This window comes from Oryzias latipes, chromosome 17 (assembly GCF_002234675.1).
Source record: "Oryzias latipes chromosome 17, ASM223467v1".
In the NCBI taxonomy this organism is placed as follows: domain Eukaryota; kingdom Metazoa; phylum Chordata; class Actinopteri; order Beloniformes; family Adrianichthyidae; genus Oryzias; species Oryzias latipes.
Window position 1 is genome coordinate 349,108 of NC_019875.2, and position 15,987 is coordinate 365,094.

At 39.5% G+C, this 15,987-nt stretch overlaps 1 protein-coding gene across 1 annotated transcript in view; it reads right to left on the reverse strand.

The window, feature by feature from the left end:
- Positions 1 to 15,987, reverse strand: part of LOC105357365 (cyclin-Y-like) — a 69,806-nt gene that overhangs the window by 17,830 nt on the left and 35,989 nt on the right. The window contains exon 2 of the mRNA XM_023965167.1: positions 436 to 510. Within this exon, the coding sequence (XP_023820935.1) occupies positions 436 to 510 (75 nt within the window). The remainder of the gene's footprint in view (positions 1 to 435; positions 511 to 15,987) is intronic.

A 15,987-nucleotide genomic window follows, 5' to 3' on the forward strand; every position in this document is an offset into this window, starting at 1 on the left:
CTCTAAGCAGTAATGGACTCCTGCTGGGCCTTAAATGGCTCCAGGTCAGCTGTTTAACATCTCATATCACCTTTTGTTTGCACTCCTTCCAACATGATGCTCAAGCTCTCAATCAGTGGCTTGAGGGCTGCAGCATAAATTAACACACATTAACAAACAACATCATAGCCTGTGATTGAGCCTTTACTCACAGTAGGCCGTGAACAAATTATGCGGCTAATTATTAAGCTAAGGAAAACCAGCCTTTCTCTGTTTCTGCTAACAACGTTTTATGTCTGAACTAATGCAGATTGCATCTAATTATTTTCAGGTCAATGCCTGTTTATGGGATGAAGGATCGTGACCTATGCACAGAGAAATAATTCATGTTTTGGTGTGCATGGGTAATTTTTTCTAAAAAACAAAGTAGCATTTTTGAACAAAACAGTTACTCACCCTCATTCTGAGATCTGCTGAGGAAGATAGTGCTTGCCTTGCCTTGTTCTGAAGGATTGTACTCGATGTTCAGGTCTGGAAAAAAAAGAATAATATCTGTGTTATTCTTAGAAATGCCAAAGACAACAAAATCGATATCAGAATATTGGTCTGTGCAAGTACTGTGAATCTTGGAGAAAACTACGGCCTTTCTTTTGGTACTTATTGACGAGTTACAGAACTGGCAGACATTAGGAGAAATTCATTGGCTTTAACTATATTTATTTAAATCCTACAATTTACGGAGCCAGTTTAGCTCGTGCTGGTTTGCGGCGCCTTCCGTCCGTGAAACCAGGGTTCGAATCCAGGCTGCTCCCTATTCCCTTCTCTGCTTCTGTGCCAGTCCCAAGCCCGGATAAATTGAGAGGGTTGCGTCAGGAAGGGCATCCGGCGTAAAATATTGCCAAGCTAACCATGCGACTCATCCTCGAAACAAAGTTGAATATTCATCCACATTCTACAATTAATTCTAACCAACAATGCACAATATGAATATAGCCCAATTAAACAATTTAGCAATTTATGTTTAACCCTTTAACACCAGAGCTGTCAGGAACTGGAGGTAAAGGATCCAAACTGTGGGAGACTGGGTTTGGTGGCAGACTACAAAAACTTAAACATGACAAAACAATGAGAGCAATAAAAAGGGTGGCAAAGCAGAACAGCCAACAGAACTGAGCAACTGAAGACCAGACAATTACACTGAGGGTAATTAACTACATGAAGATAGCTCTGGAAGAACAACCTGAACCTGGTGTGACAGACAAAGGGCAACTCAGAACATAAAAACAAAACAACAGCACCCTTACAGGGGTTTTAGCTCCAGCGTTGATGCTCTTTGAATTACAGTTGTTGGCAGCCTAGCCTGCCCCCCCCCCTCTTTATTTTGTTTATTTTGTGTAAGTAACTGCAGTTGTCATGAAAGCAACGCAACGACAAGAGTAGGCTTGCTCAAGTGAAAAGATGCGTGTGAGAGCCGGAGGAAAAAGGTTGCTCTGCTTTGTGCGTGCGCTGAGTTTGATGAGACAGAAATCACATACGTTTGGGCTGTATAGACAATTGTGTTCGGGACGGAAAGAAACAGCTACTAGCCCTGTTCAAGTGTAACGGTATCCCGTCTTGTTCAGTTACCATATACGTCCCGACTGGGACCAGACCAGAAACAACAGCAGTTTCCAACTACAGTCTGAAGCCTGAGGCTGAAAGGTAACACACCTCTTCAAATGCAAATAATGTAATACCAGTGGATTCTGAAGTGGTGAAAAGAACCCTTGTGCTGATAAGCAAGATTTTACAATATTTAATCAACATAACTCAGTTGATTCCGCGACAAAATCTGTTGGAATTACATTTACTGCGTAATCAAAGTGTTACGGTAATTCAAAAAGTGTGTGTTATTTCCTGTCTCTGGAGACAACACCTGTGCTTTTTATTTTTCCTTTTTTCAACTTGTCCTGCCCAGCAAATGAACACAGATTTCAACTGAGTGCCTCTTCTGATGGACATGTTTTACTTTTACAATCAGGCTCGTGTGATACTTGCTCAAGTGTTTTGACATAAGCACCTATTGTACTTGGAGCTAATCTTTATTAGTTGAGATTTATTCATGGATAACTAAATGTATTAACGTAGTTATAGTCCTGCCCCTTATGAGTCTAATTATTTTATTTATTGTGAATTTGGGTTTATTTGTTCATCATATTTGAACATATTATGTATTACATTTCATGACCATTGTCAAACATGAATTAGTTTTATTGTGTTTACTTATTCGTTTATGGAATATTGCTCATTGAAAAATTGTTTTCAGTGAGTGATCCGTTGTTAACCTGATCAGACGTGTTTTGGATTTGTCCATAGCCATAGCTGTACTGCCTTTGGCAACACAAACACCGTAGCTGTGTGCCACATGCCCCTGCCCAGCTGACACCTGTTACAATTGGGGGCTCGTCCACGGGATTATTGTTGTGGAAGCAACTGCCAGGTGAAGAGTGCAAGTGTTTAGAGTGCCCAGAACTTCAGGGAAGGCTACAGCCGACGTGTGTCATCCAGAGAGTCTCTACAAACTTTGAAATGTAATAGTCACTGATAATCTTTTTGATAAATTCCAGAAATCCTTTCTACGGTAGAATCAGAAAATGTTTGAAAACTTTTATTGTATTCAAAAAAGTCTTCTTATATCATAAAATGCTGTTTTGTTTTTACTGTATATTCAGCATAAACCCCGTCCGCCTGTCTGCAGTGAGACTTCCGGGTCCGGAAGTTTGGAACTGCAAATAATGTTCTGGATGTTAAAGTGAGTGTTTCCACACACAAAAAACAGTCCAGCTTCGTTGCAATATCCCAACTGGGACAGCATTTATTAACACCGTCGGCCTGTCTCTCTTATTCACCGGTCTCACCTCGAGAACTTCCACATAAATAGACAAACTATCATTGCCCTCTAGTGGCAGGTCCATGAACTTAAACAAACAATATACCATTTTGTTACACTGGCCACTGCTCAAAATGTAAAATCCATTTTATTACAGTTTTTCTCCATTGGTTTGGCTCATTTCTTGAAACAGAAATTACATTCTCAAAGCTCTAAGATCATTTGGCAAATCAGTCTTACAGTTTAGCACAACACCTCACCTCACCAGCTCACCTGCAAAATCTAATATATCTCCTAAACTGTTTATTCATGCTTCAAAACTAAATTCCTTTCCCACGTAAAGAGTCAGTGCCACCAAAATAACAAATATCTTTCTCAATTGCTTTGGCTCATTTCTTGATCAGACCGAACGTTCTCAACACTCTTTGTGCTTTTGCCAAAATAATGTGGATGGTTCAGCACAACACCGTGGTTCACCTGCAAAAGCTCATATCTCTCCCAAAACAATTCACTCATGTGTCAAAACTAAATTTCCTTCTCGTTTAAACAGCCAGTGCCTCCAAAATACTTTGTCCCTTTGGCATTGTGTAAGCACTGCAAGTCAGAATGATTAGATGTTTGGTCACTATAGCAGAGGACTATTGAAATATCCCTCATGTCCACCTTTCAGTCTTAGCTCAGTCCTTTATTGACAATGGTAACTGTACTGTTTTTGTATAGCTAACAGAATACAATTTTGTATAAAACTGAAAAAAAGAAAAAGGATTTTAGGGTAAGAGTAGCCTCTTAGGTTTACAGTAACAGCACACATTGCATTCATACTGCCAAGGAAATTGTAACCATTATCATTCACACACAAAGTAACTTTCATACATCAGAGTAAAAAGAAAATGTTTACAGCATAATATACTTTATAATTTAAACACAAATAAAAAACAATGAAAATGATATGCAGCCTACAGTGCTGTAAATAATGCTTGACTTTCACATCTAACAGTTCTTCACTGGTCGCTGTCCTCACCCTCCCTCTCCTGGCCATCGTCCTCACGCTGCTGTCTGTCTGGCCACAGATTCTCGTCCACATCACAGCGTAGATTCTCCCTTGCGATGCAACGAGGGAAAAAACGGCGTGCATGTCGCAACCATCCCCTACACCAGGGGTCGGCAACCCAAAATGTTGAAAGACCCAAATTGGACGAAAAAAACAAACAACGAACATTTCTGGAGCCGCAAAATGTTATAAGCCCTATTTTAGCCTTATAATGAAGGCAACACATGCAATATGTATCTATATTAGCTATATTAGCCTACTATCAAAATGACTAAGTTGTTACAAATACATAATGAGCATTATTAACAATTAAATGTTTATTTGCCCTGCAGTGCATTCTGTGGAGAACGACGCGTCACGTGACTGCTCTGTAGTGGAAGTTTAACTTCATTACAATATTAATGAATTATGTTTCATTGCTTTGATAAAATTAAAGAAATGTAATAAAGAAATCCGATTTTTGATTTCATTTTTATTTTGAGGATTCGAACAAAAAACAAAATGGAACGTGCGTGACGTGCCCCTTCTCTGGTAACTAAATGCAATAACATAAACGCAGCCTGCGTTTATAAAAAAGAAAACAGCAGCCTTTTGAAAAGGTAAAGTATATAAAACCAAATTAATACGGTTAAGTTTGATTTCTGTGCAAATGCCAAGCAAGTCAGTGCAAGGGTAAAACGCAGCAGCATCCTCTTCTTTCGCTGTACATCTCTGGCAAAGACACTCAGCTTGCGCTCGAACAGCTTCAAGCATTTGCGGCGCAGTGGTTTCCCCGCCCCTGGAGACTTTCATTCAGCTCGTTTAGTTGGCTTTTCACAGTCATATCCACCAAAACGTGCATTACATCAGCCACCTGCCTAGCGGTCCGCTAAAAGTTGAAAAAAAAAAAATAGCCCTGCTGCTAGAAACTTGTGTCGCAGACTATGACGCAAATCTTCGTTGACAGAAATGTTGAATCTTAATATTGTAGTGGCAGTCATGTGCATTTTAGGTCTGTTAGCAGCAGAGGGATGTGGTCTCCTGATCTAATTAGGGCTCAGCATGAGCGTTTCTGTTTGCCCACGTTTCTTTTCATATGGCAGTTTTGTTGTTCCACCTTAGTTTATTCTTCATGTTACGTTGTTTCTTTATGTTGCACCATGAGTGTGGGAGGGGGAGAAGTTGATGACGCCTGTGCAATGTTCAATGTGGTGTGTTCAAAAAAAAAAAGGGCTTCATGCTGGAACGGAGACTGCGCTATCAGCTTCTCTCACTGCCTCTTCCTCTCTGAGACTGATCGGAGTCGTGCGGTATACAGGACACGGACAGTTCTCCAGCGCAGCCAGTTGATTGACAGCTCAATCTGTTGACAGCAGTGTTAATTTCATTGACTAAATATTTTCGTCACGAATATTCTTTTGCTGACCAAAACGAAACGAAAACTAGAAAATAAGTCACTGATATAGAATAAAACTATGACTAAATTGATTGACATTATCGTCAACGAATAAAGGACGAGACGAAAATAGACTGTGACAAAAATCCAATCAGCAGACGGGAGAGATTAACAAAAGAACCAATCGGCAAAACGGAACAGGCGAAACTGCATGAGAGAAGAGAACCAATCAGAGACTGACTTATTTGACCGAGCTCCCGGGAAGACGGCATTCAAAGAGCGACAATATGTCCAAAGCTTGGAGAAAAAGAAGGGGAGACTTGTGGGCTCACTCCACATTTGACGACGAAGAAAAAAAAACAAAAGTGTTAAGCACGCGGAGCGATCATTCGTGAAAAGAACACAACGAATTTAAAAAGGCATTTACAGACGAGCCACCCGGACATTTTCTCAAAGGTAAATTCACAACGATGTTTTGTTTATTGAGCTAAGCCAAATTGGAAGACTGCAGTGTGTAGATGATGAAGCATTAAATATTACGAACTGAAAAGTACTGTAAGATAGCCCCTTCTTCAAGTTAGATGAGAGCACCATATACTAATACGTAATACTATGGTATATACATTTGATAAATACTAATGTTTAGTATATTTTATAATGTTCTACTTGTTGACAATATCACAAATATTTCTAGATTAGTCATGTGAAACGTGACTGTTCACATCCTATCATTATGCTTACTAATCTAGCAATATTGTGGTAGACACAATACTACAATATTGCTAGACAAATTAATACCTTCTAAAATCTTTTTTCTTTATCCACCTAGCTGCAAACTTATTAAATATTTACTTTTTTCATGCTTTTATTTGCGTTTATTGCTTTAATATTTACTGCTTGCACGAATTAATAAAGTGATTAAAATGAATAAATAATATCAACATATTTAAATTTATTTTCCTTTTTTATGTCACAGCTACAGAAGTCTCCTGATGAACCAAGCGCAAAAAAGGCAAAAATGTCTAATCAAACCATTGCTGAAGCACTGTTAGGTACTACAAAGTACAAAAGCAATGCCAGAGAACAAGTAAAAGAGGAGGCTATAGCAAAATGGATTGGACGGTCAGGGTTACCACTGACTACAGTAGAAGATGAGGACTTTATTCTCATGATAGAAGTATTTGATAAGAAGCTGAGAGTGCCAAAGAAAACTAAGATAAACAATCTGATTGAAAAACATTATGAGGAAGAAATGACAAAGTTTAAGAAACGACTGTGTGGTGCTCGTAAAGTGTCAATTGGAATTGACCTATGGACAAAAAAGGGACTATCTGCATCATTCCTTGGCATAAGTTGTTGCTTTTTTTGTGTTGATCAAAACAATCCAGAACACATCCTGCTCGCTCTTGAACAAAATGCCCATCCACACACTGCCCAGTCCATTAAGGCCTGCGTGGATAAGTGCAAGCAGGAATGGGGCATTTCAAATGACAAAATTCTGACTGTAATAACAGACAATGGTAGCAATATGGTAGCAGCATTTAAACACACTACTCAAGAAGAAGAAGAAGAGGCTAGCTCTGAGGATCAAGAGGAGTCCCCCCGGGGTGAAAGTGATTCAGAGAAGACTGAAGACCATCAGTAAGTCACTTTTATTCATAATTTCATTTGACAGTAAGTTAATGTATTACCTCATTTACCTGATATGTATTTACTTTCTTTTTGGTAGCTATCAAAACATGGAGATGGATATGGAAATGATGCCATGTGTGGTTCACACGCTGCAGCTTGTTGTCCACATGCTAAACAAAGAGTCAAGTGTGAAGCGAATCCTTGACAAAGCACGATTAATTGTGAAGCTCTTTCGCAAGTCATCTGTTGCAACACAGAAGATTTTGGATAAGTGTGGTCTAATTCAGTGTTTTTCAACCTTTTTTGAGCCACGGCACACTTTAACCTTGACAAAAATCCCGCGGCACACCAGCATCCCAAAAAAAAAAGAAAAAGCAGAAAGTCATAGTCTGTTTTGATCTACAGCCCCCCCCCCCCCCCCCCCCCCCCCCCAGCAATCTGACGTGCATTTTTGTGATAATTGTGGCAGAAAAAGCAGGAAGTTGCAGATGTTTTTTCTAAAAGATGTAATAAAACTTAAGTTACATACAAACTGTATGTTCGTTGTGGTTTCAAGACGTGTAAGGACGACTTATTGTACGCTGAGGCGCTGTCCCTTTAAGCCAATGCATCATGGGAGATGTAGTGTAAAAACTGCGAGAAAACGGCAGAAAGACTCGCGTCTCTGAGCTTCATGGTTTTGTTCACTTGTTCCACGGTCTGATACCGGCTTCTGTGGAAAGCTACACCGCTAAAGACGAGCTTTAGCTGGTGTTTTTGTCGGAACTGACTGAGTTATGAGCTAAATTGGAACAAGGAAGTGAATACTTTAAACACTTCTGATTGGTCAGACTGATGACATGTGATTAAGCCTTCAAGAATGATTGGTGGAGTCGTGGAGACGGTAAAAGCTGCGGGACTTTTCAGAAAACAGTTATAGCTGCAGCTAAATCGCGTTACCATCATTCTTATCAAAATGTCTTTAATAGAATCAAATAAACACAAAGAAAAAAGTATTTTATGATCTTTCATATTCCTAACTACTCAGTGTTTTATCAGGACCTGTTTGAATGAACAAAGAGCTGATTTCCCGATGGGAAATGTTTTTAGATCAGTGAATGAGGGCAATTTTCCACGGCACACTTGACCATCTCCCACGGCACACTGGTTGAAAAACACTGGTCTAATTGTTTTGAATGATTGGCCCACGCGCTGGTCAAGTACATATTCCATGATTGCACGACTACTATAAGTTAAAGACCCTCTTTGTGAAATAGCAAATGAGATGGGGTGGGACAACTTACTTTCTAGTGAGTGGCAGAAGCTCAGCTCATTGCATGATCTCTTGTTGCCTTTTGCCGAACACACACAGACTCTTCAGAGTGACACAATGTCTATGTCACTGATCGTCCCTGCCCTCTTGGATTTGCATAGCCACCTTACCGATTTTGAAGAAAACACAAGTCATCGGGATTTTGCCACTCTAGCACGAAAAATGAAAGTAAATTTAAACCAACGCTTTGCCTGGGTATTGGATTCATCAGATGAAAAGTTCTCTCCACTTGTTGCCGCTGCTTTCTTTCTCAACCCTATTGTGATACTCTCCTTGATGCCGCTGATGACAGTGCTCAGGAACTTTTTAAGCAGGCAGAGGGGTATGTGGTCCAGTGCATTCAGAGTCAAGAGACTCACCCTGATGATGATGTGGAGGAACTGAATAGACCAGAGCCTGACCCTGAACCACCATCTTCCTCCTCAAGGAAGCCAGTCTTCAAATTTCTGTCCAAATGCCGTGCTAAGTCTAAACCGAAGTTATCCACATGTAGCACAGGCAGCAACTAAGCAAGTCTAAGGAGGAGCTCTCACTGCCCATTACTTGTGATTCAGGAATCCAGTTTTGGCTTGGGAAATGTGACACATTTTATCACAGCTTGAAACCATTAGCATTAGATCTGTTAGCGATGCTGGCTTCGCAAGCTTTTGCAGAGAGAGTTTTCAGTGTCACAGGTGACCTAACCAGGGGAAAGCGTAACAGAGCGAAAGTCACTTTAGCACGAAGTGCTTTCTTGAAAATGAATAGAGGTAAATAAGTGTTGCTATCCTGTGGTTGAATTGCTAGCATTGTGGTAGCAAGAAGAAAATGTCGTTCAGTGCACTTTGGAGTCTAAATTAAAAATGTTTGCAGTTATTGCTCAGCTCAGCTGTAAGCTTTAAGGTCATGGAGCTAACTTTATTTTTCTTTTATTGATGGTGAATTGGCAGCTAGTTATTGTTTAAATTACCATGACAGTGTTTGTTGCTGCATAAAAGCTTTTGATTTGAAATAAAGACACCGTTGTATTGACATAAAGTTGAATTTGTGTTTTCTATATTTTGGTTAAGTTTGTTTCCTACACCAAACTTTAAAAATATTGTAAAAAATTGTCTAGTAAATCTGTTATTAATTTTAGTCTTATTTTAGTCGACTAAAATAAAAGTAAAATTAGAACAAATCAGACAACTAAAACTTGACTAAAACTAAAAAGAATTATAGTCAAAGGACTAAGACTAAAACTAAATTAAAATTTTATGTCAAAATTAACACTGGTTGACAGCTTGGCTCCCGTATTTCCCGCTGCAAGTGATGTACCTGCTGGGCGTTACAATATTTATTCTACACATTCTTGCAGCATTGGAAAACGTTAAGAATGTTTGTGTCTCGTCTTTCCTTCTACAGAAACCATATTAAAACAAAAAATATATTTCTCTCCCCCATCTTTTCACCTAGTGCCCCCACTAGGGCAGCGCTAAAGAGCCGCATGGAGCTCCTGAGCAGCCGGTTGCCGACCCCCACCCTAAACTGATCTCCTGTAATATCGTCACACCCAGCATCCATTGCATGGAGCAGGGACCTCTGATATTGAGCCTGATGCTTCCATACAATAAAGTAAAATACAGTGGTAGGTGAGGCCCTACGAGATCTCTCTCAATTTCAGGGATCAAATCAAAATGAAGGCGGGACAAGAAGATGAAGAGCTTCTGTGCATTGTATGGGCCAAGACTGGGGATGTGAGTGGCCAAACCATTCTCAGATATGGCAGCACACATAGTTATATTGCCCCCTCGCTGGCCTGGGACATCCTCCTTCGTTAGTCAAGTTCTAGTTTCACCTGACTGTCAATTGCTGTAATAAAATAAAATTAAATGTTCCAAGGGATTCATATATCATATTCATGTATTATGTTCTTGACTAATTTTGACAATTGAACAGACTATTGTGCATGTGATGACTTACACAATGAAATTATGCCGACTCATTTTGGAGCGAACAACCATTAGACTGCAGGGCTCCAGACTAACTTTTTTCACTAGGAGCACTGTGGCCCCCAACTGAAAATTTTAGGGGCACAACCAGAAAATTTAGGGGCGCATACCGTAAATCAACATGCTAACCAAATCTACTAATTTCCACTGTATAACGAATAAATACTTTAATAACAGATGCCGAAATTACAATGTACTGTTTCAAATTCAGTGTCACATTTTATTCTGCACTTTTGAAGATGCAACAAGAAGGTAAACTGACAAAAGCATTGCTGTCATGACAGTACAAATAGTAAACAAAATACCATACATTCAGAATAAAAAAAAGTTTTTAGTAACAAAGTGATTACCGTAGTAACCTTTCGATCATTTCACAGTTTCAAACAATACTTAAATGTATGTAAACATTAGGGGATGGAAATTCATGTTGGCGACACCAAATAGGTGCAGCCAAGATGCACAATAATTTGAGATCACCCAGATGGACGCAACGCTGCACAGATCACCTGGTGTGAGACGTATATTTTTGTTTTTGCTCTAACATCACCTGTCAATCAAAACAAAAATATCACAAGAAAGGGGTGGGAGCAAGACCCCAACCTGAGCGAACGCAGCTGGAAATTTAGTCTGCCCTACAGACTACAAAACAATGCATTATGGGACATGTGTCCTGATGAGTTTTTGAAGTTCAGTGATCAATTAAAATAATTTAAAATACCAATTGATTAAAAAAAAGGCTACATACATAACAAAACATTCAAATAAATATAAAATATATAATAACACAGATCATACTGAGGGGGAGAGGCTTATTAAAACTAAATTGAATGTTAAGGACTAAAACTTCCTGTTCTCACTTACAGTGACTTTCCCTATTCTTCTCACACACAGTGGCCGCCTCACAGACAGGCATCACTCAATGAAACGCGAGTGTGTGCTCGAGTCTCATGAGTATGTGCGCGAATGTGTGTGTGTCTGTCTGCGTGCGTGTGCGCCCTTCCATGTTTAATGTATAAAAAATACGGAGGGTGGGGGAGGCAAATTTACTGGTCGCACATGTGCGACTGGATGTAAAATTCAGTCGCACACTCTCCAATTTTGAACGCAAAATGCGACCATTTGGTCGCAGTCTGGAGCCCTGGACTGAGAATCAACAATCAGTTTAGATCAACAAGATCTATTCATTTGGAAATTGTGCTAAATGTAGGCTACCTGTACTTAATCAATTGCAAAGATGTACTTAGACATCAAGACATGTACTAAGACATTTGCAATTTGATGAAACTAATGAGAAATGCCATTCTGTTGTGAACAATTGCCAAGTGGTTTGGAGGTTTGTCCATGTTGTTTTGAGATTTTAATTTCTGTTTCAAGAAATGGGCCAAACCAATGGAGAAAAACTGTAATACATTTTGTCTTCATTTGTGGTTTAATTGTTGTTTAATGTCCTCAGTTTGAATGAAATGTGGACCTGCTGTTCTTTATGAATGTTCACTTCATGACTTCTAATTAAAGTCGTTTTGCAACAATCCAAATCAGACATTTGATTCGAGGATACGTCCTGATTGTAAATTGTGGAACATCAAAAAGGTTTAAAGACCCGCCTCAATGAAAATCCTGTTTTAACATGTTCTTTTAGCATTTTTCTGATGATGGAGCACATTTATAAAGACAATTAAGCTTAAAAAAAAAAGAAAGGAATATAATAGTCACTAACGCACCTCGGCGGGCACTGATTATCAAGATCCAGCAATAGCTTGCAAGACTGAACACAAGTCAGCTTCAAAATATGTTGATGACGACACCACCACAGGTTTGATTGATGAAGCCAATGAGATAGACTTGTATCGTACAGTGATTGACCATCTGAGAAGTGACATGTTACAGTCACTGGAAGATGAAGGCCTCTCACGCCTGCTCCCCTTTGACCTCCTCACCGATCTGCTTCGACCTGATGATTCCACACCAACAGGAATTGTGGAACTATCACACATCTAGATCGAAGACCAACCCCCTGTCCTGCTCCAACCTCCCCCTCACCTTCCTATCCACACCCATCTCCTGTAACTCCTCCCAGAGACAATGCCATTCCTTCATTACCCCAGCCTCAGAATGGTTAACCCCCAGGGTTTTCCCACCAGAGGGAATGGAGGAATTGCTGCGCTTTCGCAAAGTTTGAACTCTCCACTTCAAACTGCAAAAACTGTGCGTCCTCCTCTTAGTAATGCTCGTTCATCCTACAGCTCAGTAAAGCAGGTATTGAGTCTCAGTGATGTTGCAAGTCTGCTTCCGCGCAGAGTTCAAACTCCATTGTGGACAGATTTCAGACACTGGTTCGGATGTTTTGTTTGGTAATCTGGGTAAACAAATTGATGAAGGTCTACAACAGGGTTGCCCATTACGGTAATCGATTTCCACCAGTCGATCAATATCAACTGGAGGGTAGATTGCAGGCAAGCAAAGATAAATATACTAAAAAATAAAAATGTATTTCTAAAAAATCTGTTAGTGAATCAAAATCTTCACCGAGAAATACCTGACTTGATTGACATGCAGAACGGCCAATCGAACATCCTCTGATACATACTTACACTGTGACGGTGGTGAAAGAAAAGGTAAAAATGCGGAACATAATTGTCGATTTGGAAAGTTGCTCCAGAGGAAATAATATGAAGATTCACTATGTTCCTGAAGACAAAGAAGGGGGGTCTGTCATTGACTTAGTGAGAGAACAGTTTAACAAACAGTTCCCTCTGCTAGAGGGAACGGAGCTGCAAATCCAATGAGCGTACAGGGCGCTGCACCACAAACCCGCCGCCACGGCCACCCCACGTCAAAGTTCAGTTCCATGTCAAAGAGTTGGTTATCTGTAAAGCCTGGCAACAGAATATACAAATAAACGGCAAACAACTCAATTTTGACAATAATTATGAGACTTAAATCATTGTGAAATGTAAGGCATAGAGCTCTGTCAAAGCGGTGCAGCAAAAAAAAAGAAGAGAATTTGGCCCCAGACACTGTGCACAAAGAGGCAAGTGCACTGGGAGACGGGTCTAATGAGGCAATGGAGGACCAGAACCGGCTGGGAGTCCAAGTAACAGTGACTGCAAGACCGAAGACTAGCGTGATAGGCGGCTGGAAGTAGCATCACTATGGAGACGGGACATCTCACCGTGCTGAGAAGAAGCTGGAAAAGTTCAGAAGAGCTTCAGAGTGAAGACACGGAGATGAGTGAATTTAACTCTTTACAAATAAATGTTTCTTCATTTAAGAAAAGAGTGGGGAGGAAAAAAGGGGGATAAGAAAAATGCGGTTCTGCGCTTTTATATTTTTTTCTAGCTCAGCACAAGTTTAAGGAGTGATCCCTGTTAAAAAATGCAAGATGTTGGAAGATTTTAGTGTAGATTTTACTAGGGAGGGGCCCAAGCAGAAATTGGCAGTTTACCCTTTTTCCACCAACAGGGACTCAAAGGTTGGGCAAGTACATCCTACTTGTGGGAGCCAGACTCTCCAGTGTTTGTCTGTTGTAACATAGTTATGGTTCATGTTCTGTATTGGATTGGCTTACAAATATCACAATATCCACGGTAAAGGAAAGAATTACTGTATTCTCATGACCATAGGGCAGACTGGATTATAGGGTGCAGTTTCAGCTATGGGTGCTTTCTATGTATTTAACACATACAAGAGGAGCACCGCGTTTTAAGGCGCAGGGACGTTAAGACATACTGATAAAACATGTCTGCTAGAGTTTGTTTTAAAAAAGGAAGTGGGAGCAAAACTGAGTTGGTTGTAATTTATTTTTTCACTCATCAATCAGCATCCAAAAATCCATCAAAGTCCTCATCTTCTTTATCTGAAATGAACAGCCGGGCTAAAACACTCCAGGTTCCCTTTCGCTATTGTCAGAGTCTGTCTCGTTTCCGTAGGGCTCCTCATGAATGATGCTGGCTTTTGCGAAAGCTTGAACAACAGTGCAAGCAGACATGTTGCAGTTTAAACTGTGCTTCATAAGCGTGCCTCTTTGCAGGTGGCATTTTCAGGGTTGCCAAAGCAATGTTGTTCTGCATAATCCAAATACCTGCACTTTTGTACTATTCAGGGGTGTGTCTTCTGTCACACCCACATTTCCTTCCTTACCGTTCTCACGCTGTCCTCTCCTACGTCCTCTTTACCGAAGTCACCCAACACATTAGGCCAGGAGTCAGCAACCTGCAGCTCCGGGGCCACATGGGGCTCTTTCATCATATTGCTACGGCTCTCTATGTTTTTGTAAAATAACTAATATTGTCGTGGTGCCTTTAACACCGTCGGTAGTGCAAGGAGGAGGAAGAAAGCAGCCTGTCTGCAGCTGTGAATGCCGACCAGAGTCTGTTATGGGATGGAAAGTTTTACTAAAAAGAAAGTCAGTGGCGATGCCGTAGGGAACACATGAACGCCCCACAAAAACTTTTTTTTTTCCTAGACTAAAACGACACATTTCCGCGTAAAATTAATCAAATTTGCATTAGGGCGCCCCTACTTTCCTGTCAACTGTCTGCTATGATGACCGTATGTTGTGCTTTCTGTGTAGCACACGCTGGAAGAGGGTTGCACTCCGGGGAAAACAACTTGGAGCTGCAGAGGTGTGAACAGGTAGAGAAGCGGGGACTCACTGCTTATGATTCCAGAACCGCAACAAACTAACAGCTGCTTCTTAATAAAAAATAGCAGTTATCCATAAAATTAATATACTTTATTGGGTTAACTAGGCTTAAAGAAAAAAAATAAAAGGAGTCTGCATCAAAGTGAATTGGTTTCTATCATCTCAGTCATCATAACTCTGGTGTTTGACAGACAGAAAAGTCTGTTCAAGGTTGTGGAAAATGGACAAAAGATAAAAGGAAACATCACGCTCATAAATAACTAAAATAAGTAATTAAATAAATATCCTGATGGCATTTTGAATCAATACAAGTATCACCAAATGGACTAGCGCGATTTTTCAGCAAAACTATTTTTTCTAACACCCCTAGTGTTGCGGCTCCCTGTGGGAAACTGATCCAATTGATCCACACAATACAACAACAATTTGTAGAAAATTTAAGACTTTTAAGTGTGCCCTATTGTTGTGGAAATACATCAAGATACTGTCGCTAAATGTTAACGGTTTAAAATACCTCAACTAAATGTAAAATCATTTTGAATACTTAAAGCGCGGATAAAATATCCTAAATCTTTTTAAAGCTTTCAAAATTGATAAGAACCTTAAGAAGAACTTTGTCAAAAAAGATAGGTGAAATGGACTATCTATACAAAGACAATGTCATAAGAACCTATACACCGATAATGTAATAAAAACCTGTAGAACCAAGGCAATTTAAGGTATTTTTTATTTTTGTTTTGCAAATGTATATATATTTATTATATCTATATCTTTATCTATCTATTATATCTTCTGCATTTCTCTTGTATGTTTCAACTATGTGTTAAAAAAGCAATAAAAAGAAAGTGATAAAAAAAGACGGGTTGACCGATTCAGAAATAATCAAAAGTGTACGTTATAGTGCACAAAATATAGTACTCAATAAACTAAAATGAGAACAGTTTGAGAAGGAATTGAGACAATTTTGAACTTTTAGAGAGATTTGTCATGCTGTTTTTTTTTTTACAATATAACTGTATGTCTATGTAAAATTTTTGGAAGAGATTAACCAACTTTTAATTACTGGCAATTAAACCTTTCAGAAAAAACTATATCCATATATATAATAATATATTACCTTTGGCACACAAAACAACTTTTTAATAAAGTTATAT